The sequence below is a fragment of the Nilaparvata lugens genome, chromosome 14, assembly GCF_014356525.2.
Source record: "Nilaparvata lugens isolate BPH chromosome 14, ASM1435652v1, whole genome shotgun sequence".
Taxonomy (NCBI): domain Eukaryota; kingdom Metazoa; phylum Arthropoda; class Insecta; order Hemiptera; family Delphacidae; genus Nilaparvata; species Nilaparvata lugens.
Window position 1 is genome coordinate 10,102,436 of NC_052517.1, and position 24,948 is coordinate 10,127,383.

The 24,948-nt window shown below is 36.8% G+C and overlaps 1 protein-coding gene across 1 annotated transcript in view; it reads right to left on the reverse strand.

Moving 5' to 3' along the window:
- Nucleotides 1-4,190: 4,190 nt before the first annotated feature.
- LOC111050624 (diuretic hormone receptor-like) overlaps nt 4,191-24,948 on the reverse strand; it is a 139,026-nt gene continuing 118,268 nt past the window's right edge. The window contains exons 8-10 of the mRNA XM_039441168.1: nt 15,278-15,463; nt 9,708-9,871; nt 4,191-4,396 (exon numbers count right to left, since the gene is read on the reverse strand). Coding sequence (XP_039297102.1) covers nt 4,207-4,396; nt 9,708-9,871; nt 15,278-15,463 — 540 coding nt within the window. The 3' untranslated portion in view covers nt 4,191-4,206. The remainder of the gene's footprint in view (nt 4,397-9,707; nt 9,872-15,277; nt 15,464-24,948) is intronic.

The window sequence follows — 24,948 nt, forward strand, 5'->3', positions numbered from 1 at the left end:
ATTACCTCAGATTTGCTAGAGCTATCACCTTCCACTTCTGCTTTCGGAAGTGCTTAGTAAACAACTATTCTCAACTATTCTATATTGTTTTTTTTGTGTGTGGCAAAAAATAGCGTTCGCACCACGGGCAAAAATGTTTTTCCGGCTCTCAATCATTTCTAGTCCTCGGCCTAGAACCGATTTCGAGCCGGAAAAATCTCATTTTATGCTCTAGGTACGAAATATACTATTTCAAACGACCATATTATTCCAATTCCTACAATTTAAATTGATTATTGAAAATCCCTCTGGGCGGAATTTTTTACTCTAAAACCTATCCTGAAATTCGGAAGTTTTCCGAAATACATGGTACATTGTAATGAGGCCATCTTCTTGGTTCTTGGTTATCTTGCTGGTTGACAACCAAGAAGATGGCGGAACTGCTGAAAGATCTCGTTGCCCAGTGAGTGATTTATTCATTTATTGTAAAATATCTGACTGCTAGTCGTTTTTCCTAAAGCAAAAAGTGATTTAATAATAAGCAGTTCGTGATGGAAAACAACATTGAAGAACATGATTAATTATTGATATATGAAGTATTTTATCGTATTGGAACGACAAAAAACAATTCTTCAACTTCTTATTTTTTCTTGTTAATTATTCAACAAAATGTCTCTAGTCCCAATTTTCTCTTGTACTGTATAATACAACATAACTTTTCCACTTTTATTAGCCTTGTACAATACAACGGAATATAGGTATAGAATAACGAGCAATATTAAGATTAAATCACAAATTTTCACAAATTTTGTGTATGATTGCTCTATGATGTAACCTAAAAGTTGTATTGATATAAATGATGATTTTTGAAAAGATAAATCTTATGAATTTTATGTTAAGTAACTCTTATGAATATCATAACTCACCATCCCTTCTTCATAGTAATTATAGATGATACTATAATTTATGATGATAACACATCAGTGCCATCATGGATTGTCCAAGAATAGAATCATATCTTCCCATCCATAAATTAATAATATTTCATAGAATTTGTGCTTATTTTCAACATTTTTTCTCTCGCTCCACCATTCATTCATTTATACATCTGTACAAGCATTTATCCTTGAAATAAAATTGGAAGAGAATATTGACTGACTCCTTGATTATTTCTCTCCCTTATCACATCAGAAATAACAGTTTAAAATGAGTAGTTACTCTTTAATGTACCCAGATAATGAAGGTCTATTCACTTTTTGTGTAGTTGATAAGTTGATATTGTGGTAATTATTCATATTGAATGAAAAAGACCAAGAAATTGTCAAAAAACCACTGATCTATTGATAATTAGAAAGACCGGTTTCGGTTATTACACCATTGTCAATCTCTGATAAAACTAAAACTAAATACAAGAGCAGCAGAATTTATACTAGAAGGCGAGTACTGCTATTGGTCGAGGGCATGAACGCCTGCCATTGGCCTACCTAGACAGTCTCCTCCCCCTCAACGGTGTGACAAAATGGCGGCTTAAAAGCAACAGAATCGCCATGATGATAAAATTTACTTTTAGTACAAAATATAACCAAGAAAACAAGTGTGAAAGATAATAAAGCAAATATGTAAATGGAAAAACTATTGACTAATGTATGCTTACAATTTTATGATAAAGCTAAATTCGTAGTGTTGTACTGGTTGAAATGAATCTGGTCATTTAAACTATACTGGGAATTTTCCTTAATTACTCTTGTTATTTCTAAAACCTCTAGAATATTCAAAGATCTGCCTTTGTTATTAACATGAAGAAACTCAACATTCTCCTTAACTGTGAACTTGTGATTATTTGTTATCAAATGTTCTGCAAAGTTAGATTCCCCATTTTGTTTATTCCAATCTCTGATGTGTACTTTAATTCTACTTTTGAAACTTCTACCAGTCTGACCCACATAACAAGCATTACAATCATCACATTTTAAGTTTGTACACCCCGCTTTTATCCCAAATATCAATTTTGTCTTTACTCCAGCTAAATAGACTATTTAAAATCAGTTTGGTCTTGAAAGCAACATGAAATCCATTCCTCTTCAATTCCCTACCTATTTTATCAGATACAAGGCCTAAATATGGGATTGTTATCCAAGTCTTTTCCTCACAGTTTGAGCCTACAAAGCTAGAATTGATTGAAATTTTTCTATTAATTTTACTCAATAATCTGTCCACCATACTTTCTTCATACCCATTTGTGACAGCTATCTGTTTAATTTTAGTGATCTCAATATCAAGCCAATGGCAGGCGTTCATGCCCTCGACCAATAGCATTACTCGCCTACTAGTATAAATTCTGCTGCTCTTGTATTTAGTTTTAGTTTATCAGAGATTGACAATGGTGTAATAACCGAAACCGGTCTTCCTAATTATCAATAGATCAGTGGTTTTTTGAAAATTTCTTGGTCTTTTTCATTCAAGGTCTATTCATATAACTTATCAATATATTTTAATTCATTTATTCAATCATTCAGAGTCACACAACTTACAGAAAGTACCACAGGCTTTCACCCAGAACGGTTCCAATATTCTGAACTCGAAGGATGCACCAGGTGAAAATTCTATTGATTATTTCTCTTTTCACTTTCGTGTCTTCTCCTGTATTTCTCTATTCCTTCCACTATCAACTTCTACCTCTCATTCTGACTCAGTAGTATTTTTGTTTCACTGATCTTTTCCCAAGAATTTCTTTCTTCTTACCGTGTCAACTATCATTTTTCATGTATTAAATTCCTTCTAAATTGTAATTTCTAAGCAGTTGTGGAAACTTAACTTCTTCAACTTTATTTCTTTTTACTCAACTATTTCCATTTCATTGACGTTGAATTTGTTTCCTGAGTCTCCAAGTCTTATTTATCATATACATTATCTTGTCTGATATTGAACAGCCTTCTCCTTCTCTTCCTCCCACTACTCCTTCTCCTCATCCACCTCCTCCTCCTTCTCTTCCTCCTCCTCCTCCTCCTCCTCCTCCTCCTCCTCCTCCTCCTCCTTCTCCACCTTCTCCTGATCCTCCTCCTGCTCTTCCTCCTCATCCTAAGTCTTTTCCTCTCCCTCTCCATCATCCTCCATATTCTCTTCTTCCTTTCCCTCCTCCTCATCCTCCTCAACCTCCATCTCCTCCTGAACGTCTCCTGAACTTCCCCTTCTACACGTCCTACACCTTCTTCTCCTCTGTCCATAGGAGTTGATTTTCCTGCTTACACATTTTCCTTGTCGATTCATCTTTTTCATCTCGAGATTTCTCAAGATAAGGACTCAACTATAAACCTGATATAAAATCAACAGCCAAAAAACCATTGAGCTGTTGGTCATGTACAGTACACTGTGTCATATCACATCATCAGCCTCCTCCTCCTCCTCCTCCTCCTCCTCTCCTCCTCCTCCTCCTCCTCCTCGTCCTCGTCCTCATCCTCAGTCTTCTTCTCCTTCTTCTTCTTCTTCTTCTTCTTCTTCTTCTTCTTCTTCTTCTTCTCCTTCTCCTCCTCTTCTTCCACCTCCTCCACCACCTCCTTCTTCTTCTCCTCCACCTCCTCCTCCTCCTCATCCTCCCCTCCATCCTCCTCTTCATCTTCCTCCTCCAACACCTCCTACTTCTCTCCCTTTAACTAGTTCATTCCCATTTTCCTAATAACTCATACAATTTTTCATCCAATTTATACATTCCTCTCACTTTTTACAACATAATCCAGAGATGTCTACAGATGAGGACTAGTAAAACAACGGTGTTACTCATTTTTCTCTTAACTCATCGCTCTCCCAATTCATACATTTCTGACGGAATTAAATAGAGAATGAATTTATTCAAATGCCAATTAATATATAATTATTATTCAACGAAAATCCTAAATAAATGCTGCAAATCACCCCGAAGACTTCTGCTACTGCAGACATTGACAACAGGGTTAACAGCTAGATGAAAATTCGATGAGAACTACTATCCAAAAAAACTACTGTCCGGAGATTGTCAGTTTGGTGTAGGGGTGGGCATTCCTGACTAGCAATTGGGAGGTACCGGGTTCGATTCCCGGGCTGGCAACTAATTTTTGGATAGTAGTTCTCATCGAATTTCCATCTAGCTGTTAACCCTGTTGTCAATGTCTGCAGTAGCAGAGGTCTTCGAGGTGATTTACAGCATTTATTTGGGATTTTCGTTGAATAATAATTTTATACATTTCTCCCAATCTACACGACATTATCCAAAGACGTCTCGAGATAAGGACTGGCAGATGTCCTGACCATGAAGCCAGGGGCCATAGAGCCGTTGGACACCCTGGTTCCAGTTGTCGTTCCAATCAGGGTCAGAGTTGTCGTTTCACTGGCTGTCGATTCTCTCTTCTTGTAGTGCGACAGGATGTGGTGGGAACTGTAGAGTCTGAAACACAAAGATAAATCATTGATTAATGTGTGAAAGAGGAGCAGCTGGAAAAATTGACAAAATGGGCTAACAAGTGGGTCTAAAATTATTTCTATCTTGGTTAGGAGTGAAATTTTCAATTTTTTTTAAATTGTGATAGAAGTTTCTTTTTTGGTTTTTTGATTGTGAGTAGATAACTAATAGTTCTGTGAACAGTAAACCTCACGCAGTATTCTCATCCACAAGTACTTGATTAAAACTATATACCTTATGGAAATACAGCAATACAGCAAATACAGCAACTGGCTTCTCCACACATCTGTGTAATCACTTGTCAGCTGATTTATGATGAATAATTCTTTAGTCTGATTTTTACTGTGTGTGTGTGTGTGTGTGTGTGTGTGTGGTGTGTGTGTGTGTGTGTGAGTGTGTGTGTGTGTGTATGTGTGTGTGTGTGTGTGTATGTATGTGTATGTGTGTATGTGCGTCTGTGTACACGATATATCATCTCCCAATGAACGGAATGACTTGAAATTTGGTACTTAAGGTCCTTACACTATAAGGTATCACGTACACCCTGAGTAGCTTCAGAGGTGGGTGATTGATACCCAGGTATCTGAAATCTGTCACAAAATTGTCCCATGATTTCCACTGGTCACGACGATTACGCATCCATAGAGTAGCTTTACCAACTAGTAATTCAGGAAGGGCAACTAGTAGTTGGTTGCCAGTAAGCCCATAGGCTTGTTGTAGCTCATCTAGCCTTTCTAGAAAGCTGGGAGCATCTGATTGGCCATCAAAAGACAGTCTCCAGCTTCTTACTTTGTCACATACCGCCCCTGGGTCCATGAGGGGGTTTGTGTGAATGTTGGTTCCAACTTTAGCATGAGTACCTGTTGCTGAGTGTCCAGATTCCTCACTGCTTCTGCTCATTATTCCGGGTCTTGGGCTGGGATAACGTACAGCCATCTTCTTATGTTGTTCTACTAACAACCTTCTCAACTCGGCAAGTGTTCCAGATGACACTATGCCCCAATCTTGTAGAAGATTAAAAGCTTCATCCTTTTTCAATCTATAGATCCAGGAAACTCTGGGGTCGGCTATCACCTCGGGGTTTATGTCCTCGACCGACTGACCCTCTATCAGCTCCTGGTGCTGAGCATCTAAATCAGCTTCGCCTTGTTCACTCATGATGATTCTTACTTCGTTGCCTCGTGCCCCACGTTGGGCGCCAATCTATCACGTACACCCTGAGTAGCTTCAGAGGTGGGTGATTGATACCCAGGTGTTGCTCCTGGATGACTTCGCTCAGTCGTAATGTGGGCGGGGAAAGGAGGCAAGTCGAAGTTCCTCTTCCTTCTTCTTTGTGCCTCAGCTGGCGTGAACAGCACCTCCTGGTGCTTCTGACGGCGTGAAGGTGGCTTTCTTCTCTGATGACACCACTTTGATGTAATTTTGTATCGGCCTTACGGCCTCGGTTCCGCTCCAGTGAAGTAGGAAAAGGAAGGACAGACAGGATAGGGACGGCAGACAACGGTCCGCTGTGCCCTGGGGAGAAGGAAGAATAGGGACGGCAGACAACGGACCGCTGTGCCCTGGGGAGAAGGAAGAATAGGGACGGCAGACACGGTCCGCTGTGCCCTGGGGAGAGGAAGAATAGGGACGGCAGACAACGGTCCGCTGTGCCCTGGGGAGAAGGAAGAATAGGGACGGCAGACAACGGTCCGCTGTGCCCTGGGGAGAAGGAAGAATAGGGACGGCAGACAACGGTCCGCTGTGCCCTGGGGAGAAGGAAGAATAGGGACGGCAGACAACGGTCCGCTGTGCCCTAGGGAGATGGGAGGACAGGGACGGCAGACAACGGTCCGCTGTGCCCTAGGGAGATGGGAGGACAGGGACGGCAGACAACGGTCCGCTGTGCCCTGGGGGGAATGGAAGGTCAGGGACGGCAGACAACGGTCCGCTGTGCCCTGGGGAAATGGGAGGACAGGACGGCAGACAACGGTCCGCTGTGCCTAGGGAGATGGGAGGACAGGGACGGCAGACAACGGTCCGCTGTGCCCTGGGGGGAATGGAAGGTCAGGGACGGCAGACAACGGTCCGCTGTGCCCTGGGGAAATGGGAGGACAGGGACGGCAGACAACGGTCCGCTGTGCCCTAGGGAGATGGGAGGTCAGGGACGGCAGACAACGGTCCGCTGTGCCCTAGGGAGATGGAGGACAGGGACGGCAGACAACGGTCCGCTGTGCCCTAGGGAGATGGGAGGACAGGGACGGCAGACAACGGTCCGCTGTGCCCTAGGAGATGGGAGGACAGGGACGGCAGACAACGGTCCGCTGTGCCCTGGGGGAATGGAAGGTCAGGGACGGCAGACAACGGTCCGCTGTGCCCTGGGGAAATGGGAGGACAGGGACGGCAGACAACGGTCCGCTGTGCCCTAGGGAGTTGGGAGGTCAGGGACGGCAGACAACGGTCCGCTGTGCCCTAGGGAGATGGGAGGACAGGGACGGCAGACAACGGTCCGCTGTGCCCTAGGTAGATGGGAGGACAGGGACGGCAGACAACGGTCCGCTGTGCCCTAGGGAGATGGAAGGTTAGGGACGTACGGCAGCCAACGGGCCGCTGTACCCTGGGGAAATGGGAGGACAGGGACGGCAGACAACGGTCCGCTGTGCCCTAGGGAGTTGGGAGGTCAGGGACGGCAGACAACGGTCCGCTGTGCCCTGGGGAAATGGGAGGACAGGGACGGCAGACAACGGTCCGCTGTGCCCTAGGAGATGGGAGGACAGGGACGGCAGACAACGGTCCGCTGTGCCCTAGGTAGATGGGAGGACAGGGACGGCAGACAACGGTCCGCTGTGCCCTAGGGAGATGGAAGGTTAGGGACGTACGGCAGCCAACGGGCCGCTGTACCAGGGCAGGAGGTCGAGGACGTACGGCAGCCAACGGGCCGCTATACAAGGAGCAGGAAGGTTGTGAGCGGAATGCTGTGGACTGGGGCTCGTCCGGCGTTTAAATACTCCCCCAAAGTGGAGGGGATGGAGTTGAGCCGCCGCCAGAGGCGGTGGAAATCGTCTCGATGCGCGGAAGATGGTGCGCCATCGGTACCTTCCTTATCTCCGCGGTCGGCTAGCGTTGCTGATAGCCGAGCGTCTTTCTCCAATATTATTAATTATTTAGCAATATTTTCCGTCACAATTTTACTTTGTGACAAAGGATCCGACACGAACAATTTCGATCAAAAGCGATTCAAGAAGGTGGCTAAAATGGAGAAATTGTTGTCAAAAACAAGGTTTTTCGCGATTTTCTCAAAAACGACTCCAACGATTTTGATTAAATTCATACCAAGAATAGTTATTGATAAGCTCTATCAACTGCCACAAGTCTCATATCTGTAAAAATTTCAGGAGCTCCGCCCCATCTATGCAAGGTTTGATTTTAGATTCCCAATTATCAGGTTCCAGATACAATTTAAACAGAAAAAAAGTGGAAAAGATTGAGAATTGGAATCTCTACAATTAATGTTCAGTAACATGTTCACGTAAAATTGAAAACAAGCTCGAAATTCGAGAAAATGTGATTATCCGATTGCAAACTAATTGCAACTGTTGATTCTATTATATGATTCACTATGAAGAGATAGCAGACCTCGTATGTCTCCAGCGTTATTGTCCTGTCACCAGCTGGTTCAGATCTTTTTTTATAAGTAGACTTGAGATGTACGTGAACACTATAGCGTCAGGTGATCAATTATTCTCATAACGGCAAGGAAAGTTGTGTGAGTGCGCCACACCAGATTTTTTAAATTGTGATAGATGTTTCTTTTTTGGTTTTTTGATTGTGAGTAAATAATTAATTGGATGAATCCAAGATTCTAGTTGATAATATTTTTCGGACTTCAAATTGTGTGTAAATCAAATCATGAACATAGCCTTTTGGATTGTTTATTGGTTATGGTTGAAAACAGTTTTAAGTGAATGCCTGGTATTTTGTTGTGTTGTTTACACCTGGATTGTATCTTCTCCCTCTTCTTCTTCTTCTTCCTCCTCCTCGGCTACGCCTTATCTCGATCATATGGGGTCGGCACTACCCTCCTTCAACCTTCCCTTGAACAATATCCTGTCGATCTCCTCCCCGTGTCACCAACCCCTCTCCTTTAGATCAGCCACCACTCTGTCTCTCCACCTCATCCTTGGCCTTCCCCGCCTCTTCCTGCTACTCAGATCCAAATCCTTTACCCTCCGTCACACATAATTCTCCTCAATAAATAATATTGTCCTCACAATTTGACCATTGCATGAAAACCTGATTGGTTGTAGTTAGCTGTATAATCTGAAAAACAGAACTAGGGTATCTTATTACACCTTCATTCATAAAAAGAACAATATTAAATCTTGTAGTACCCTTCATTATTGACCGAGCGAAGTGAGGTCTAAGATTCAAGTCGACGGTTTGGCATTTCTCTTAATGTTGAAATGTTTAAATGTTTATATGTTGCGCATTTACGAAGAAACGCGGTAATAGATTTTCATAAAATTTGACAGGTATGTTCCTTTTTCAATTGCGCGTCGACGTATATACAAGGTTTTTGGAAATTTTGCATTTCAAGGATAATATAGAAGGAAAAAAGAGCCTCCTTCATACGCCAATATTAGAGTAAAAATCAGACTATAGAATTATTCATCATAAATCAGCTGACAAGTGATTACACAGATGTGTGGAGAAGCCAGTCTATTGCTGTATTTCCATAAGCTCTATAGTTCTTCATAGTCTACAGAATACTGCGCGAGGTCTACTGTTCACAGAACTACTAGTTAAACACTATTAAAGCTATTGACTAGCTTCGACCATAAATTAGGTCATTTTAAAGTTGAAATGTGGAAAATGAAAAAACAAGTTGATAGTATTTGATATGAACATTATGCTTATTTTCATATGATTAATTTATTTCTTATTCATTATTTTTTTGGTTGAAGTTATCAAATTTGATAAATTTAAACACGTTTACTTTCAAATTTATCAAAAATAGGATTATCTAAGACAAATTCAATTATTTAATTACCGGTATTCCTATTTAATTTCGTAGTTTTATAGATATGCAATTTTTCTTTCAGATTCAACATTTTACCTTTATTCATTCACTTATTCATACATTGATACATAGGTTACAATATAATTCTCAGCTATGAATGATTGGGGAAGGAGCAACAGGTTTTAAGCCCAAAACTGTTCTTTTCCCAGATTTAAATAGAAATGTTCCAAAAATAGGTATTATTATTATACTATAAAGGTATTATACTGAATATATCAAAGTATTCGAGTATTGTACCTTATACTCTCAGTGCGTGTATTGGGAGACCAGTCTTTGCTGTAAGTATATCTCCTTCCTCCAGCTCCCAGTTCTCTCGACTCCTTCCATCTCTCCATCCGATGTCTCAGCGTATTCTGGACTTCGGTGTTCAGGAAGCAGTAGAAAAGGGCTACCGTAAAACCCTGCAATCAACCAAAAAACTCAGAGAAACTTTTTTCCTCATAATTTGGCTGCAATCTAACACTTTGGTTAATGAACAGTTCAATTCTAGCTTAAATTGATAGGCTAAAGTTTGACACCAAGGCTCAACTCACACTTACGTGACTCAGGTGGAGAAGAGACTGGACTCTGGTGGAGAGCATGTGTTCCGAAATGGTGACACTCAGACCAGTCGATTCTAGTCTCCGCGACGTCACCATTTCAAAACACATGCCCTCGACCTGTGTCGCGTAATTGTGAGTTGAGCCTTAAGGGGTATATGACTCCTTCACAGTCTAATCTGAGCAATGCCCATGCACTGTTACTTTCAGTATCACTCTTGCTACATTTCAACGAAATCTGTAGACTTATTCTTTTCCAGTCTCCTGACTGTAGCAGAGTTGTCAATGAGGAGTAGAGCTTGGATGTTCTGATGATTATGTAGAGTCTCTTCATGGTTTCTGCCAGCCTTTGTGATCATCACATTGACTGCTTTCAACTGCAGGTCCCTGTGGAGATCCGAGTTTCTAATACAGTATGGAGGATTGACAGCATTCCTTAATACCTTGTTCTGGAATTTCTGGATGGTGTTTTTGAGTTTATGTTACCTCTCCTTGCAGAGCCCCACAGCTGAATGCCATACAACCACACAGGCCGAAGAATCTGTCTATACAATAGTAATCTATTGTGGGTTGAAATGCTTGAATACTTCCCCAAATAACCAGTGAATTTTCGAGTTTTTGAAACTTTATTATGTTATCATTTAAATTCCTTCTATTCATGTAACAAACAACACTGATGTTTAAATATTGGTAGATAGAATACTAAGGCAATCCTTGTGTTACGTTTTCTTCCGACTTTGGGTGATGACAAAGTTCAAAATAAAAAGTATGCAATGCTCCCTTCATTTGTCAAATATCATAGATGTAAACACATATGAAATTTTGAATTTATGCAGATTTTAAACCATTGAACTAATGTAGTAACATGATCATTGTAGAATAATAATATTTTTCAGTGATCTGAGCTTTGGTATTGAAAAAAAAGTTGAATAAAGATACTCTTCAACCCTGCCCAAAAAAATAATGCTATCAGAATGATAATGATTTGAATCATATTTCGAATTTGTTTAAATGAGAAATATTCCTCTGTTTTCTTACATTGTTATATTTCTGAGCCATTGATAAATTTGAATAATAACTTAATATCTTTGTTTTGTTTTTTTCATGTAATATTGTACTGTTCTTCATGAGAAACAATAAATTCTAATTTTCATAAGATATCAACATCATAAACATCATTTCTACATAATGTTCTTCATCATCGGGTGCTCTGAACTTCTGTATTATTAAGAGTCTTCTACTTAGAAAATAGGAGAGCAATACAATATTTTTCACTCAGAATGATATTTGGCACATGTAATAAATAGATGAAGAATAGTTATGGTTATGTTAAGATATAATTGAACCCTTGGAAAAGTAGAGGAGATCTAAGAGAAATCAGAATAATTTATTTAGATATTCTGTTACTTTCATAAGACATGATTTTTTTCAACATTATCATCATAATTAAGCGTTTGTGCCTAGTGGAAAGTTGTGTGTAAATTTTTGGCTTCAAAATTTTCTGAAATAACTTAATTTATTCAAAGTGCGGTGATATTAAGTGCAATATTTGACTATAATTTGGTATTTTGAACATTATTAATTCAAAATTTCCAGCTCATATTTATATTTTTGGACAGAAATTGAACTTTAACTTCCCTCAGTAAGAACATAACCTATTTTTTCGGACATTTTATTATTTATCAAAATTTGGGAACAGAATAGTTTTAAGCTATGCCTGTTGTTCTATCCCGATCATATTCATTATGATTTGTAATTGTATGAATAAATAATTAAATAAATAAATAATTATTATCAACTGGCAGGTAACCCGTGCTTTGCACAGGAAATATTTTATGTTATAGAATGCTGTCTCTTCATGTATGGAAACATGTGAAAGTATAATAACCAATTATTACTAGTCAAAATTAGGTGGATAATCTCCATCAGAGTGGATAATTATTATTAGCAAAAAAGATGTATTTAATTGATCTGGAACCAGAAACCTCTCCTCGAGTGCTACTACCAATCACGCCACGGATTCACTTGGGGAAATCTCGGTTCAGTTGATCTAAAAATTTATAGAAATATCTGGGCTCTTATTGTTGCCTGACCTTTAAATAAAATATTATATGGATTTGTTTTGATCATTGAATAGAATTAATAATTAATTTAATTGATAAATGGAAATTGATCAATTATTGATAAATGGAAATGATAATAATAATTAGCATATATCCATCTTCCTTCGATTCAGAATCTTTATGTAGAATTTCAAGTTGATCAGTTGAGTAGTTGAGACGTGATGATACGTCAAGCATAATTTTTCTATCCCGTACGTGTATAAGCCAGTTTATTCCTTTATTAAAGTATGAATAAATCATAAACATGATCATCATCATTATCAATGAGTCTCAAAATGGATGAGCTAGGCTATATCTCTTCATTCGCCAATTATTTGTACTTATTCTCACTTAGCCCACTCACCCATGCTCTCCATTCATAGGTTTCAAATAAAGGCAGATAATCAGTCAATCATCATTCATCCTCTCTCTCTCTCTCACCCACTTTCTCTCTGTCCCTCTCTTTTCAAGAGAGGGTAGAGGGTGTTTTTTGGTAGAGAGTTAGTGGGGAGGATATTTTTAATATTCTTTCCGAAGAATGGACATTGATATATCCAAAGCTCTGCCAATTCATGTAAATGCATAACAATATAATTATCTATAGTTATTATATTACAAATTACATTTTCATATCATATACAGTTCAATAATTATTTTCTTAGTCTATATCATGTAAATTCATCTATAATTTTGCTGTATTGTAAGCTATTGTATGTAAGTGTATAAGCCAGTATATATTGTAATCTACATAGATAAAGTACTCAATCAATCAATCAATCAATTCAATGCTCTCCATTCATCATTCTCTCACTCTCTTTCGTTTATCCTCTCTTCCCCGTATCTCAATTGAAGAGTATTATTATGATAGTAGAAGGCAATTCTCATTTGTTCGTTCAATAGACAAGCAGCCACTGAACAAATACTAATTGTAATGGAAAAAGGCTTTCAATATTACAAGCTTTTAAAGAGCACCCAGATCGTATCGTGAACAAGTTTATGGGGAAGAGAATTTAAAGGGAAAGAGGAAGACGGAGAAGGAGAGAGAAGAAGGAAGAATAAGTAGAAGTGGAAGAATAAGAAGAAGAGGGAAGAGAAAAGATGGATTGTGTATAGGGAGAAAAATGAGGGAGAGAGAAGGAGAGAAGAAAGAGAGGAAGAGGAAGAAGGAGAAAAAGGAGAAGAAAGAGAAAAAGTTGATGGAAGAGAAAGAAGAGAAGAAGGAGAAGAAGGAGGAAGAGGAGGATGAGGAGAAGAAGAAGGAGAAGGAGAAGAAGAAGGAGGAGGAGGAAAAGGAGAAGGTGAAGAAGTAGAAGAAGGAGAAGGAGAGGAGGATGAACAAGATGAAGATAAAGCAAACATTATCGTGTGCGAGTTAATTGGGGAGAAAAACGGAAAACAGAAGAAGACGGGAAAGGAGAGAGAGATGGAGAGAACAAGGAGTAGGAAAATAAGAAGGAGAGGAAAAAAAGGGAAGATGAATTGGAGAGAAGGATGAGAAAAAGATATGTTAGGAAGAGGAAAGAAGAAGAAAGGGAGGAGGAAGAAGAACGAGGAGTACGAGGAGAACGAGATGAAGGAAAGGATGGTGAAGAAGGAGAAAAGGAGAAGAGGAAGAAGAAGTAGAAGTAGAAGAAGAAGAAGAGAAAGAAGAAGAAGAAGAAGAAGAAGAAGAAGAAGAAGAAGAACAAGAGGAAGAAGCTGAAGTGGGAGATGAAGAAGGAGAAGGAAAAGAGAAGAAGAATTGAAAGAGCAGGAAGAAGGAGGAGGAAGAAGATAACCGCAGAAAGAGAACCAATCTCCGTTTGAATGATCAGTGATGCAGAAAAGAAAAGATTGTGTCATCATAACCATCAAATTGGAAAAGATGCATTTCCTTTTTTTTTTACTCTCCCTCTATCTTTCATTGGTGAATATTATGATATCAAACGATGAGTCATGAGCAATCAAATTGGAAGATGAGGAGGAGAAGAGAAGGAGGAGAAGAAGTAGAAATTCTCATGCTCAATCTTTTCCACTGGAAATTTTTTGTTTAAATTGTATCTGAAGCCTGATAATTGAGAATCTAAAATCAAATTTTGCATAGATGGGGCGGAGCTCCTGAAATTTTTACAGATATGGGAGTTGTGGCAGTTGATAGAGCTTATCGATGACTATTCTAGGTATAACTTTAATCAAAATCGTTGGAGCCGTCTTCGAGAAAATTGGGAAAAAACCCTGTTTTTGACAACATTTTCGCCATTTAGCCGCCATCTTAAATCGTATTTGATCGAAATTGTTCGTGTCGGATCCTTAATGTGTAAGGACCTTATGTTCCAAATTTCAAGTCATTCCGTTAATTGGGAGATGAGATATCGTGTACACAGACGCACATACACTCATACATACACACACACACACACACACACACACACACACACACACATTTTATTTTTAGCTTTTGTACAGCCTCATGCAAAATCTTCCCTTTATCTATATATATTATACATATCTATTTGAAATTTATAATATATAATATATTATATATATATATATATAATACTATACTAGCCGTCAGGCTCGCTTCGCGCCATATCCGTCTAGCCAGGGGGCTCTGCCCGGACCCCCGACTGGAACGTCCAAAAATGAGATCATATGTTTGGACAATCCAGTCGGGGGTCCAGACTAAACGTCAGGCTAAACAGGTATGGCGAGCGAAGCGAGCTGACGGCTAGTAATATAATATTCCCAGGAGTTGAAGTAGCAGTGCCAATCAATTTTCGCGATGATAAATGCAATTTAAATCTTCAACTGGTGCCAACATAACAAAGTCAACTCAACTTTAATGCCATCTGACAAACTTATTAATTTAGTTGCCAGTTAACAACTGTTTCGAAGAGGCACTCTATGTAGATTATAGTTCTATAGTAACATTGATAGTAATTTCAATATAATTAAGAGATTGGGAGAGAGAAGAAGAATACATGCTAGAAGACGAACTTTAAACCCTTAAAAACAACCCTTAGAGTTAAAATATTGCCAAAAGCTTCTTTTAGTGCGCCTCTAAAGGGCCAACTGAACATACCTACAAATTTGAACGTTTTTGGTCCGGTAGATTTTAGTAGTTCTGCGAGGTGAGTGAGTGAGTGAGTGCCATTCGCTTATTATATATATATAGATTTGAACTCACCTGTGTAGAGAGTAGGATAGCCCTCAAATAAGCGTAAATATTGGCAGAAACTCCCTCTGTAGGTCCATATAGCACCAGGATATAAGTGATTCCCAGTAGAGGTATGAGCACCAACAGGGCTTTGGTTGCTTTCCTATATTGCTGCGTCTCCACTGTGTTAGCTGAACGGAGTTTGGTGATGAGGACCTGATGAACATAGGAATGAAAAAGAATTGATAAATATTTCGAGAAAATTTGACAGAATTGGAATAATTCATTCATTTATTCATTCTTCATTCATCTATACAAGTACATCATCAACATGATAGGGAGTGGAAGACAAAGGTAACCTTGTGCTATTCCTCTCCCCAAATTGAAAGAGACTTGATAAATATTTCTAAAAAATTTGCAGAATTGGAATTATTCATTCATTTATTCATTCTTTATTCATTTATACAATAAGTACATCATCAACATGATAGGGAGAGGAAAAATAAGGCAACCTTGTGCTATTCCTCTCCCAAATTGAAAGAGACTTGATAAATATTCGGAAAAAAAATTACAAAATTGGAATTATTCATTCATTTATCCATTCTTCATTCATCTTTACAATAATTACATCATCAAAATGATAGGGAGAGGAAGAATAAGGTAGCCTTGTGCTATTCCTCTCCCAAATTGAGATAACACCATACTCCGAAATAGGTTGTAGCTCTTATAGTTCTAATAGGTTGTAAATAAGTCTTGTAGTTCTTCAATTCACAAAATATTTAGTCCCAAAGTATTTTCAAATTTAAATGCTTCAAAACTTAACATAGAAGAAATATTTCATATTATTAATTACACTGGATAAAAAAAGTTGATACACTTGAGAAAAATATCGGCGTTGCCAAATTGTCAAATTGCCAGATTTTGTTCCATTCAAAGTATAAAATTATAATGGTTGACACCATAGTCCAGGCTCCGTCCATTTATGATCAAACTTTGTGGTTCCGATCATTAAAATTGATTACAAATGTTCATCTGACAAAGAATATATGTATTTAGATTCAACAAACATCAGTTTTGAAAATGTCTGCTGACACCTTATTTATTTTTATTAATTTATTCACATACAAAAGTTCACAGAATAAATCCATGGAGAGCCTTATTGACATCAACTAGTTTAGATACATAATATTTGAAGCAAAATAAGAATGAAAAATAAAATAAAATTGTAAACACAATTTTTGAATACTAATAAGATAAGAAGAGGCGAAATGAAAAAAAAATAAACCAATGATAATAGAAAATGAAGAAGAATGAAATAAAAATAATAAGAGAAATAAAATAAAGAATAAAATAGAGAATAGAGGAAAAATAGGGCTTCAGAAGAGAGAAAAAAAGAAATGAGGGAGTTTAGTATAATTGTTTATCAATCATGAGGCAGCTATAGAGCGATATGCTAGTTCACAGGATTTCTTAGGGTGCGTACAGACTTTCGCTCTGTTCCGCAACCGAACGTCACTCCAGCAGAGCGATTGATGATCGACCGGCGAGCAACAGTGGTTCGACCGGGGAACGCGAGAAGATCTAAACATCTCTGTAACGTCATGATGGGTGCGTGGGCGGCGCGACTGTGGTTCGATGGTGGTACGAGGGCGGTACGAGGGAGGAGCGTGCTCGGTGCGGGTTGGAAGAGCGTATATGTGTACGCAGCTTTAAAGGTTTGGAGACGGTCAGCGAACGGATCAATACAGTGGCTGTTGTACAAACGTAAAGTTCTGTATATGTAAGAATTGCAATAATGAGTCGTTCTGATAAATGGCATGTGAAACAGAATATTTGGTCTTGGTCTATTAAACGGGACATGAAGTTGCAACATACTTATAAATTCTGGCATGAATACTTGATTGTTTTGGATATTAAATAATAGCAAGTGGGAACCGAAAGATCTCCTTTCTTCCAATCTTTGAACATTAAATGTCAACCTTAGATTGTCTGTTGAAAAAGCTATCGGACAGAATGCGTTGAACTTTTTAGAATAAAGATACCTTAAAATGTATTCTGAATGTTTTCTAAATCGCTGTTAAATAGAGCCCAAACTAAAGCAGCATATTCAAGTTTACTCCTCACTGTAGCATAGTACAATTTCAAAACAACGTCACATGCTGTAAAAGGCCTACAATTTCGAAATAAAAACCCTAGCGACCTATTAGCACCATTCATAACATGTGCTAGGTGTTCCTTAAACTAAAGATTAGGGTCCATTATGACGCCCAGGTAGGGGGTTATCACTTATAGGTAGATCCAAAAAGCTGCTTGTTTACAGCTAATTTTACAATGATTAAAAAATTTATTTATTTATCTAAATAAATGACATGTGCTAGGTGTTCCTTAAACTCAAGAGTAGGTCCATTATGACGCCCAGGTAGGGGGTTATCACTTATAGGTAGATCCAAAAAGCTGCTTGTTTACAGCTAATTTTACACTAATTAAAAAATTCATTTATTTATCTACATACAAAATAATACAAGTTACATACAAATGGAGTGGCTATTGATAGAAGAGTACTGAACTCACAGTTGTCAAAAATGTGAATAAATAATATATAAATAATATATAAATAATAATATAATAATATAATAATAATAATAATAAATAATATTTTAAAAATCTGTTGCTATAACTCTCGGCGGGCTGGACATAATCCATCCGCGGGCCGGATGTGGCCCGTGGGCCGTAGGTTAGAGAGCCCTGCTATAGTCTAATCCTCTAAATAATAGTTATTGAAAACTTGTATAATTTTAATGATAATTGGATTTTCTAAGAATGTTGAAAATGGATTAGAAAATCGGAAAGCGCTCCACAGTGAGTACTTGTTTTTAATGACTATTATTAAAAAATAAGATCTTAGTGTTGTCAAAAATTGTTCAAAACTAATAAATAATTAACTAGCAGTTTGTTGTGTATTAGCTAGCTATTTCTCAGATTGATAAAAAGATGATTATTGAAGTTTGAATCGTGAATTTGGACTTCACTTTGCTCGTTCAATAAAGTATTTCGATTTCTCAAATTCTGGTATCTGCATTTGTCATATACAGTATTTTGTCTAGGAATTTCACAATATGTGGAGTTGCATAGCTCTATATTCAACAAGCATGGAAAAAAACCTCCCACATTTGCCATGAATCGGTTCATCATCAAATTGGAGTAGATTCTTAAAATGGATAAATTTGTCAAATTCTGTTATACTTCTCATATATTATACACCAAATTCCTCAATTCTTTGTGCATATCGGGATGTCAGTTAATTCGTATGTTACAATTTAACAAGCAAGTTAACAAATCTTTAACTTCATTCTTTCTTTATTGATTTGTACAATGAGTTCTTTATCGAAATGAAAGGGAGAGGAAAAATATATGGTAACCGTGTGCTATTCATCTCCCAAATTTAGAAAACGAGGAACATAGTCCAACATAGGCTGTGTCTTGTAGTTCTTCAATTCAAAAAATTTTCAGTCCTCAAATTTTAATATTACCACAAAGTAGATATTGAAATTCAAATGCTTCAAAACCAAACATTGAGGGAATATCTCACATTATTATAACTGAATTAGGAAATATTCATATATTTAAAATCTCTCCACATTCATCATGCATATTATATTTATCAAATAGACATAAATTCTTCAAATAATTAAACTTATGAATAAGTATATTATTTAACTAATCCAGGTATCCCCAGATTTTCTGTGTATATGAGGGTTAATGAATTTGCATACTCTTATTAAAGCTGGGTTCACACAAAAGATATTAACAAGATGTATATTTCTCCGTTCTTATAGATTGTATTAGACTAGTAGTTCTGTGAACAGTAGACCTCGCGCTCAGTAAGTTACAATGACCTGTTGTTATGTTTTTTTTTCAAAAATTAATAAATAATTTATCAATTTGAAATGTCTGGAAAAAATCCTAAATAAACATAGTTTTCTGTCCTATCATACCGTGACCTGTCGTCCCGGAATGTGAGTGTGAGCGCTGTTATCAGGTCTGGCTGCCGTCGATACGCCAATCCAATCAACCCATCAGAGAACATTCTGTGTTGTCGTGTTGGCAAAAAATCGGTTTGTTGAAATTAACAAAATAAACTACCATAATGCTGATTTCCTACAAACCTCATTTCTCATGATTTTAGAAATCAATTTCTTTTCAAAAATATTTGATGCAATTTCAATCATCAGATTAAAAAAGAAAAATATAGAAAAAATGTTCTCTATCAATAACTCCAAACTCCAAACTAGAATCATGGCCTCAGCTTGTGGAAAGACAAAGTTAGTAGACAACTGTCTACTAACGTTGATGGAAAGAAACATTTTCAAGATGTTCGATGTTTCTGAACGGGTAGTATTCTAGTCCACAAGATGTTCGATGTTTTTGAACGGGTAGAATTATAGTCCACTAGACAGCTAATTTATGATGAATAACTCTATAGTCTGATTTTTACGGTAATATTGGTGTTCGAAGAAAACTCCTTTTCCTCTTGTATTATCCTTAAAATGTAAAATTTTAAAAAACCTTATGTATACGTCGACGCGAAATTCAAAAAAGAACATAGCTGGTGAATTCCATGAAAATCTATTGCTGCGTTACGCTGTAAATGCGGAACATCAAAACATAAATATAAACATATAAACATAAAGAGAAATGCCAAACCGTCGACTTGAATCTTAGACCTCACTTCGCTCGGTCAATTAAACATAACTTATCATACACATGATGAACTATGATACCTTTCCGTTCAATCTAATAGAATCTTCAAGGACGGAAAAATAAACATTTTGTTAATAACTTTGGTGTAAACGCATCTTAAGAGCTCCTACCTTTCCTGTGTACATCAAAATTAGTGAATTTGCATACCACGTGATACCATATTTAACAAGCATGTCATCAAATCTCTCCACATATTATGCCCTGAATATGCACATATTATATGACACACCACCGTAATCAGCCCGCTACGTAACCAGGGGTGTCTCTAACCAAATCATTGAGCAGTATGTGGCCATGTGTGTGTCACATAATATGACATATGTGATATCTGCACACATGAACGTCACAAATTGACGTTTCACCCCACTGAGATGTATTGTAAGCAATCAGGGACTTGTGTAATATCCATGGGGATGTTTCCAGTATGCAGTTATCCTTGGGGATATATATGGGAGAGGTCATACATAAGTGATGAAGGGGTTGCCGTGTTTAGTATGTTGTAATGATGGAGAATTCAATTAGTGCACATCCATGGATGAATTTGTTGCGTAAAGCCAGTTTACAAACATCGATTTTTTACGGAAGATTTTTCACCGTCCTTATAAATTCTATCTTATACTATTGAACGAGCAATTTCTGTTTATATTTTTGGATGTTTAGATGTTAATATGTTTGTATTTCACCGAATCTCGGAAACGCCTCTAACGATTCTCACGAAATTCAGAACATAGTAAATTTATAATATAAAAATTCGATTCCACTAGTAGCCCATTCAATAAAGGTTTTTTCGATCCGAAAATTAAATAGAAGCTGCATCTTTTACCATCGATAGAACCTCCCCAGATGGTCATTCTCCCAAAAGTCCCATGAAATCCCCTCGGAGCTTTCCCCCCTAGCCACCCTTAAAGTTGAAAAATGCAGGTAATCACGGAAAATCAATTATCTCCGTACGCATTGATCGGAAACAGTTCTATTATATGCCATTCGATTCGTTACACTATGGACTACAATATTAGTCATATTCATTTTCTCAATAAAATCAACAGTTCTCTTGATAAAATAATATATATGTAAAAATTTAGGGGGTTTGCGATTTGATTTTTTTTGTTTTCTTCGATTAACTTCAAAGCAAGCAGTTTTAAAGAAGAATGAGCCGAATAATTAATGTAGCCACTCTCATTGCAAATCCTTTGATGTATATTTTTATGTATTTGCGATTCGATTTGACGCCGTGGAAGGGATAACAGTCGGCGCGGAACGGCGCGGCTGACTCTTAGCCATAGTAAACAGCAAACTGGAAACCAATTATCTCTATAACCATAATTCGGAAAAAAAATCTACCATATGTCATTCGATTCGTTAAACTAAGGACTACAATATTAGTCGGATTCATTTCCTCAATAAATCGAACAGTTTCCTTGATAAAAGAATATAATGTAAAAATTTAGGGGTTTTTCGATTTGATTTTTTTGTTTTCTCCGATTAACTTCGAAGCAAGTAATTTTAATGAGCAATGTTACAAATAATTATTTTAGCCACATTCATTGCAAATCCATTGATGTTTATTGTTATGTATTTGCGATTCAAGTTGATGCTGTGGAAGGGGAAACAGCCGACGGGGCTGACTCCCTTCACCATAGTAAACAGAATAATACTGCTGTCTACATTGCATCTCATTTACACCATGGCGCTCGAAACAACTAATTTTGTCTATTGTTTTTACATGCGCTGTATATAGATTTTCACTTTTCAATACTCTAAAAAAATATTACAATTTTCTTGATTTAACATGCTCATGATAAAAATCAGGATTTTGTTGTTTGCTCACAGAATTTATTATATTAATTTGAATCCATTATATTTATTATATTATATATTCGAATTTATCATATTAATTTGTGTGCCTTCTCCATACGAGTCAGAGGTTACACAATTTGATAACTCTAGTTTCAGATATTGATTTTTTCCAACGAAGTTTCATGATATATTATGTGTCCGACTTCTTCATCTTATCCTTATTTTGTGAAAAATGGAGATTCAGAATTTCATTTCATAGCTTTTCTTGTGTTTTATCTTGTTCCATCACTCTCCATAATTTCAACACTTAATAATAGAATGAATATCATCAGATCACGTGAACAAAAAAAAAAAAATCAAAGTGTGGGCCTACCTGAGATATGATAACACTGTACTCCTGATAAGTTGAAAATTTTCAAGCTGAAAATAGATTAATTTGTTGCACATTCGGTTCAAATATTAAAAAATGTTACCAAATATTACCAATATTATCACATATAGTGAGAACGAATTACTCTGAAGCTTCCTATTCTCACTGAACATGAAGAGGCAATACCAAGCCAGAATCGCAGTTCCGTTAAAATCATTATTATCAGAGCTTTCAAATTGATGCTATGTAACTATGGATGGATGTAACCCCCTTCTCACAATTCCCCTATTTATCCTTATCCTGATTCAGAATGAAGTAGTTGATCTCTATAATCACAAAAATCAATGTACAGTACCTATAATAAATAGTAAAAATAACAAAATTTCTAGTAATAATGCAACTTTTTCTAGGTACGAATTTCAAGGCTCATAAAATGACTTTTTCTTAATCACAGGCAGAAATTCCAATGATCATCATAATAGTAATTTAATGGGAATTGTTTGTATTGTACATTGTTCGACGTAAGATAAGCTACATCTTTAAGGTAATCAACGTATTTAGGATTATCATGTTTATGAATGAAAGCGAGACTGTGATAGAAGATTAGTCAAACTGAAATATAAACATTATATACAATGCATATTTCTGATCAACTATAATTACAAATGATAGTATCAAGCCGAAATGAATTGAGCAACTGAATTTCAAAGTTACTATCCACTGTTCAAATAGCACTGTGATTTCCTTTTACTTCCAAATGGATTGAATCGCCTCACTCTTCAACGTAACAAATATTGTAAAAATACCAGTGGAATGTGAACGTCATCCAAATGGCATTTGAATTTCAATTTTCAGATCATGAAATTCATAAAAAACTAATTCTTGAGAGAATAGTGATGAATTGCGAACAGTGCAAGTAACATTGATACAAAGCGATACAAAGAAAATCAACATCGATTAATCTAATACTGGACTTATCAAATTTATATTACCGTTAATTTATATTATTTATAAAGCTTATAAATTGTAGAACCAACATTTCAAATTTTCTCTACTGGAGCAAAACATCGATAGGAAATAAAGAAGAGCCCATTATAAGCACAATATACTTGTGTACTAGAATTCACCAGAACTAACTCATCACTTCAACCCTTCAATGATCACAATGAACTAGAATGGTATAAAAACCATGAAATTGATAATCAGGTACATTTTTCAAATAGCTTCACCCAAATAAATCTGTGAATGCTAAGTCATAAGAAATCATGTTCAGTTTGAATGCTTCAAATAGAAAATGATCTTTTGGTGCCCTAATCAAAATCAATTTCAATCAACATTAATCGACATGAAGAAGAGCTTCTGCCAACCTTGTGTAATGAATGACAAGATGCGAGTGGAGGTGAAAAATCGATATGTTAAAAAAAATAATAGAAGATGATGAATCATCTTTCAATATTAATCGTATAGGGTAGGGTACTTTGTGGGTAAATGTGAAACACTTTCATGATTTTCCTACCTTTTATGCATGCTTACTCTTCCTTGATTTGTATTTATGCATGGCTTTCATCTTTAGAATCTACTAAATTTTCATATTGGACTGTCTAAATAATGTAGATTCAACTAGTGAGAATGGAAGATAAGCTACTTTACAGAGAGAATCATAGATAGTTTCAACTCAACAAGCCCAATGTATAAATTTTTTTATGCCTCAGACGTCATATGTATTTGACTCAACTGAAGGTATATTATCAACCTGGCTTGGAGAATATTAACTGTAGAAAACAGCAAACACTGCGTCGACTGTTCCCCTCCCACAGCGTCAACTTGAATCGCAAATACATGAGAATATAAAACAATGGATTTGCAATGAATGTGTCTACAATAATTATTCGTCACATTGTTCATTAAAATTACTTGCTTCGAAGTTAATCGGAGAAAACAAAAAAATCAAATCGAAAAACCCCTAAATTTTTACATTATATTATTTTATCAAGGAAACTGTTTGATTTATTGAGGAAATGAACATGACTTATATTTTAGTCCATATGGTAAAGGATCGAATGACATATGATAGATTTTTCCCGATTAATGGTTACAGAGATAATTGATTTCCAGTTTGCTGTTTACTATGGCTAAGAGAGTCAGCCACGCCGTACCGCGTCAACTGTTTCCCCTTCCACAGCGTCAAATCGAATCGCAAATAAATAACAATATACATCAATGGATTCTCAATGAATGTGGCTACATTAATTATTTGTCTAATTCTCTTTAGATTATTTGCTTCGAAGTTAATCGAAGAAAACAAAAATCAAATCGAAAAACCCCTAAATTTTTACATATATATTATTTTATCAAGGAAACTGTTTGATTTATTAATGAAATGGATCCGACTAATTTGTTTGTCCATAATGTATCGAATCGAATGACATATGATAGATTTTTTTCCGATTAATGGTTACAGAGATAATTGATATCCAGTTTGCTGTTTACTATGGCTAAGAGAGTCAGCCGCGCCGTTCCGCGTCGACTGTTATCCCTTCCACAGCGTCAAATCGAATCGCAAATACATAACAATATACATCAATGGATTTGCAATGACAGTGGCTACATTAATTATTTGGCTCATTTTCCTTTAAACCACTTGTTTCGAAGTTAATCGAAGAAAACAAAAAAAATCAAATCACAAACCCCCTAAATTTTTACATATATATTATTTTATCAAGAAAACTGTCAATTTTATTGGAAAAATGAATGTACCTAATATTGTAGTCCA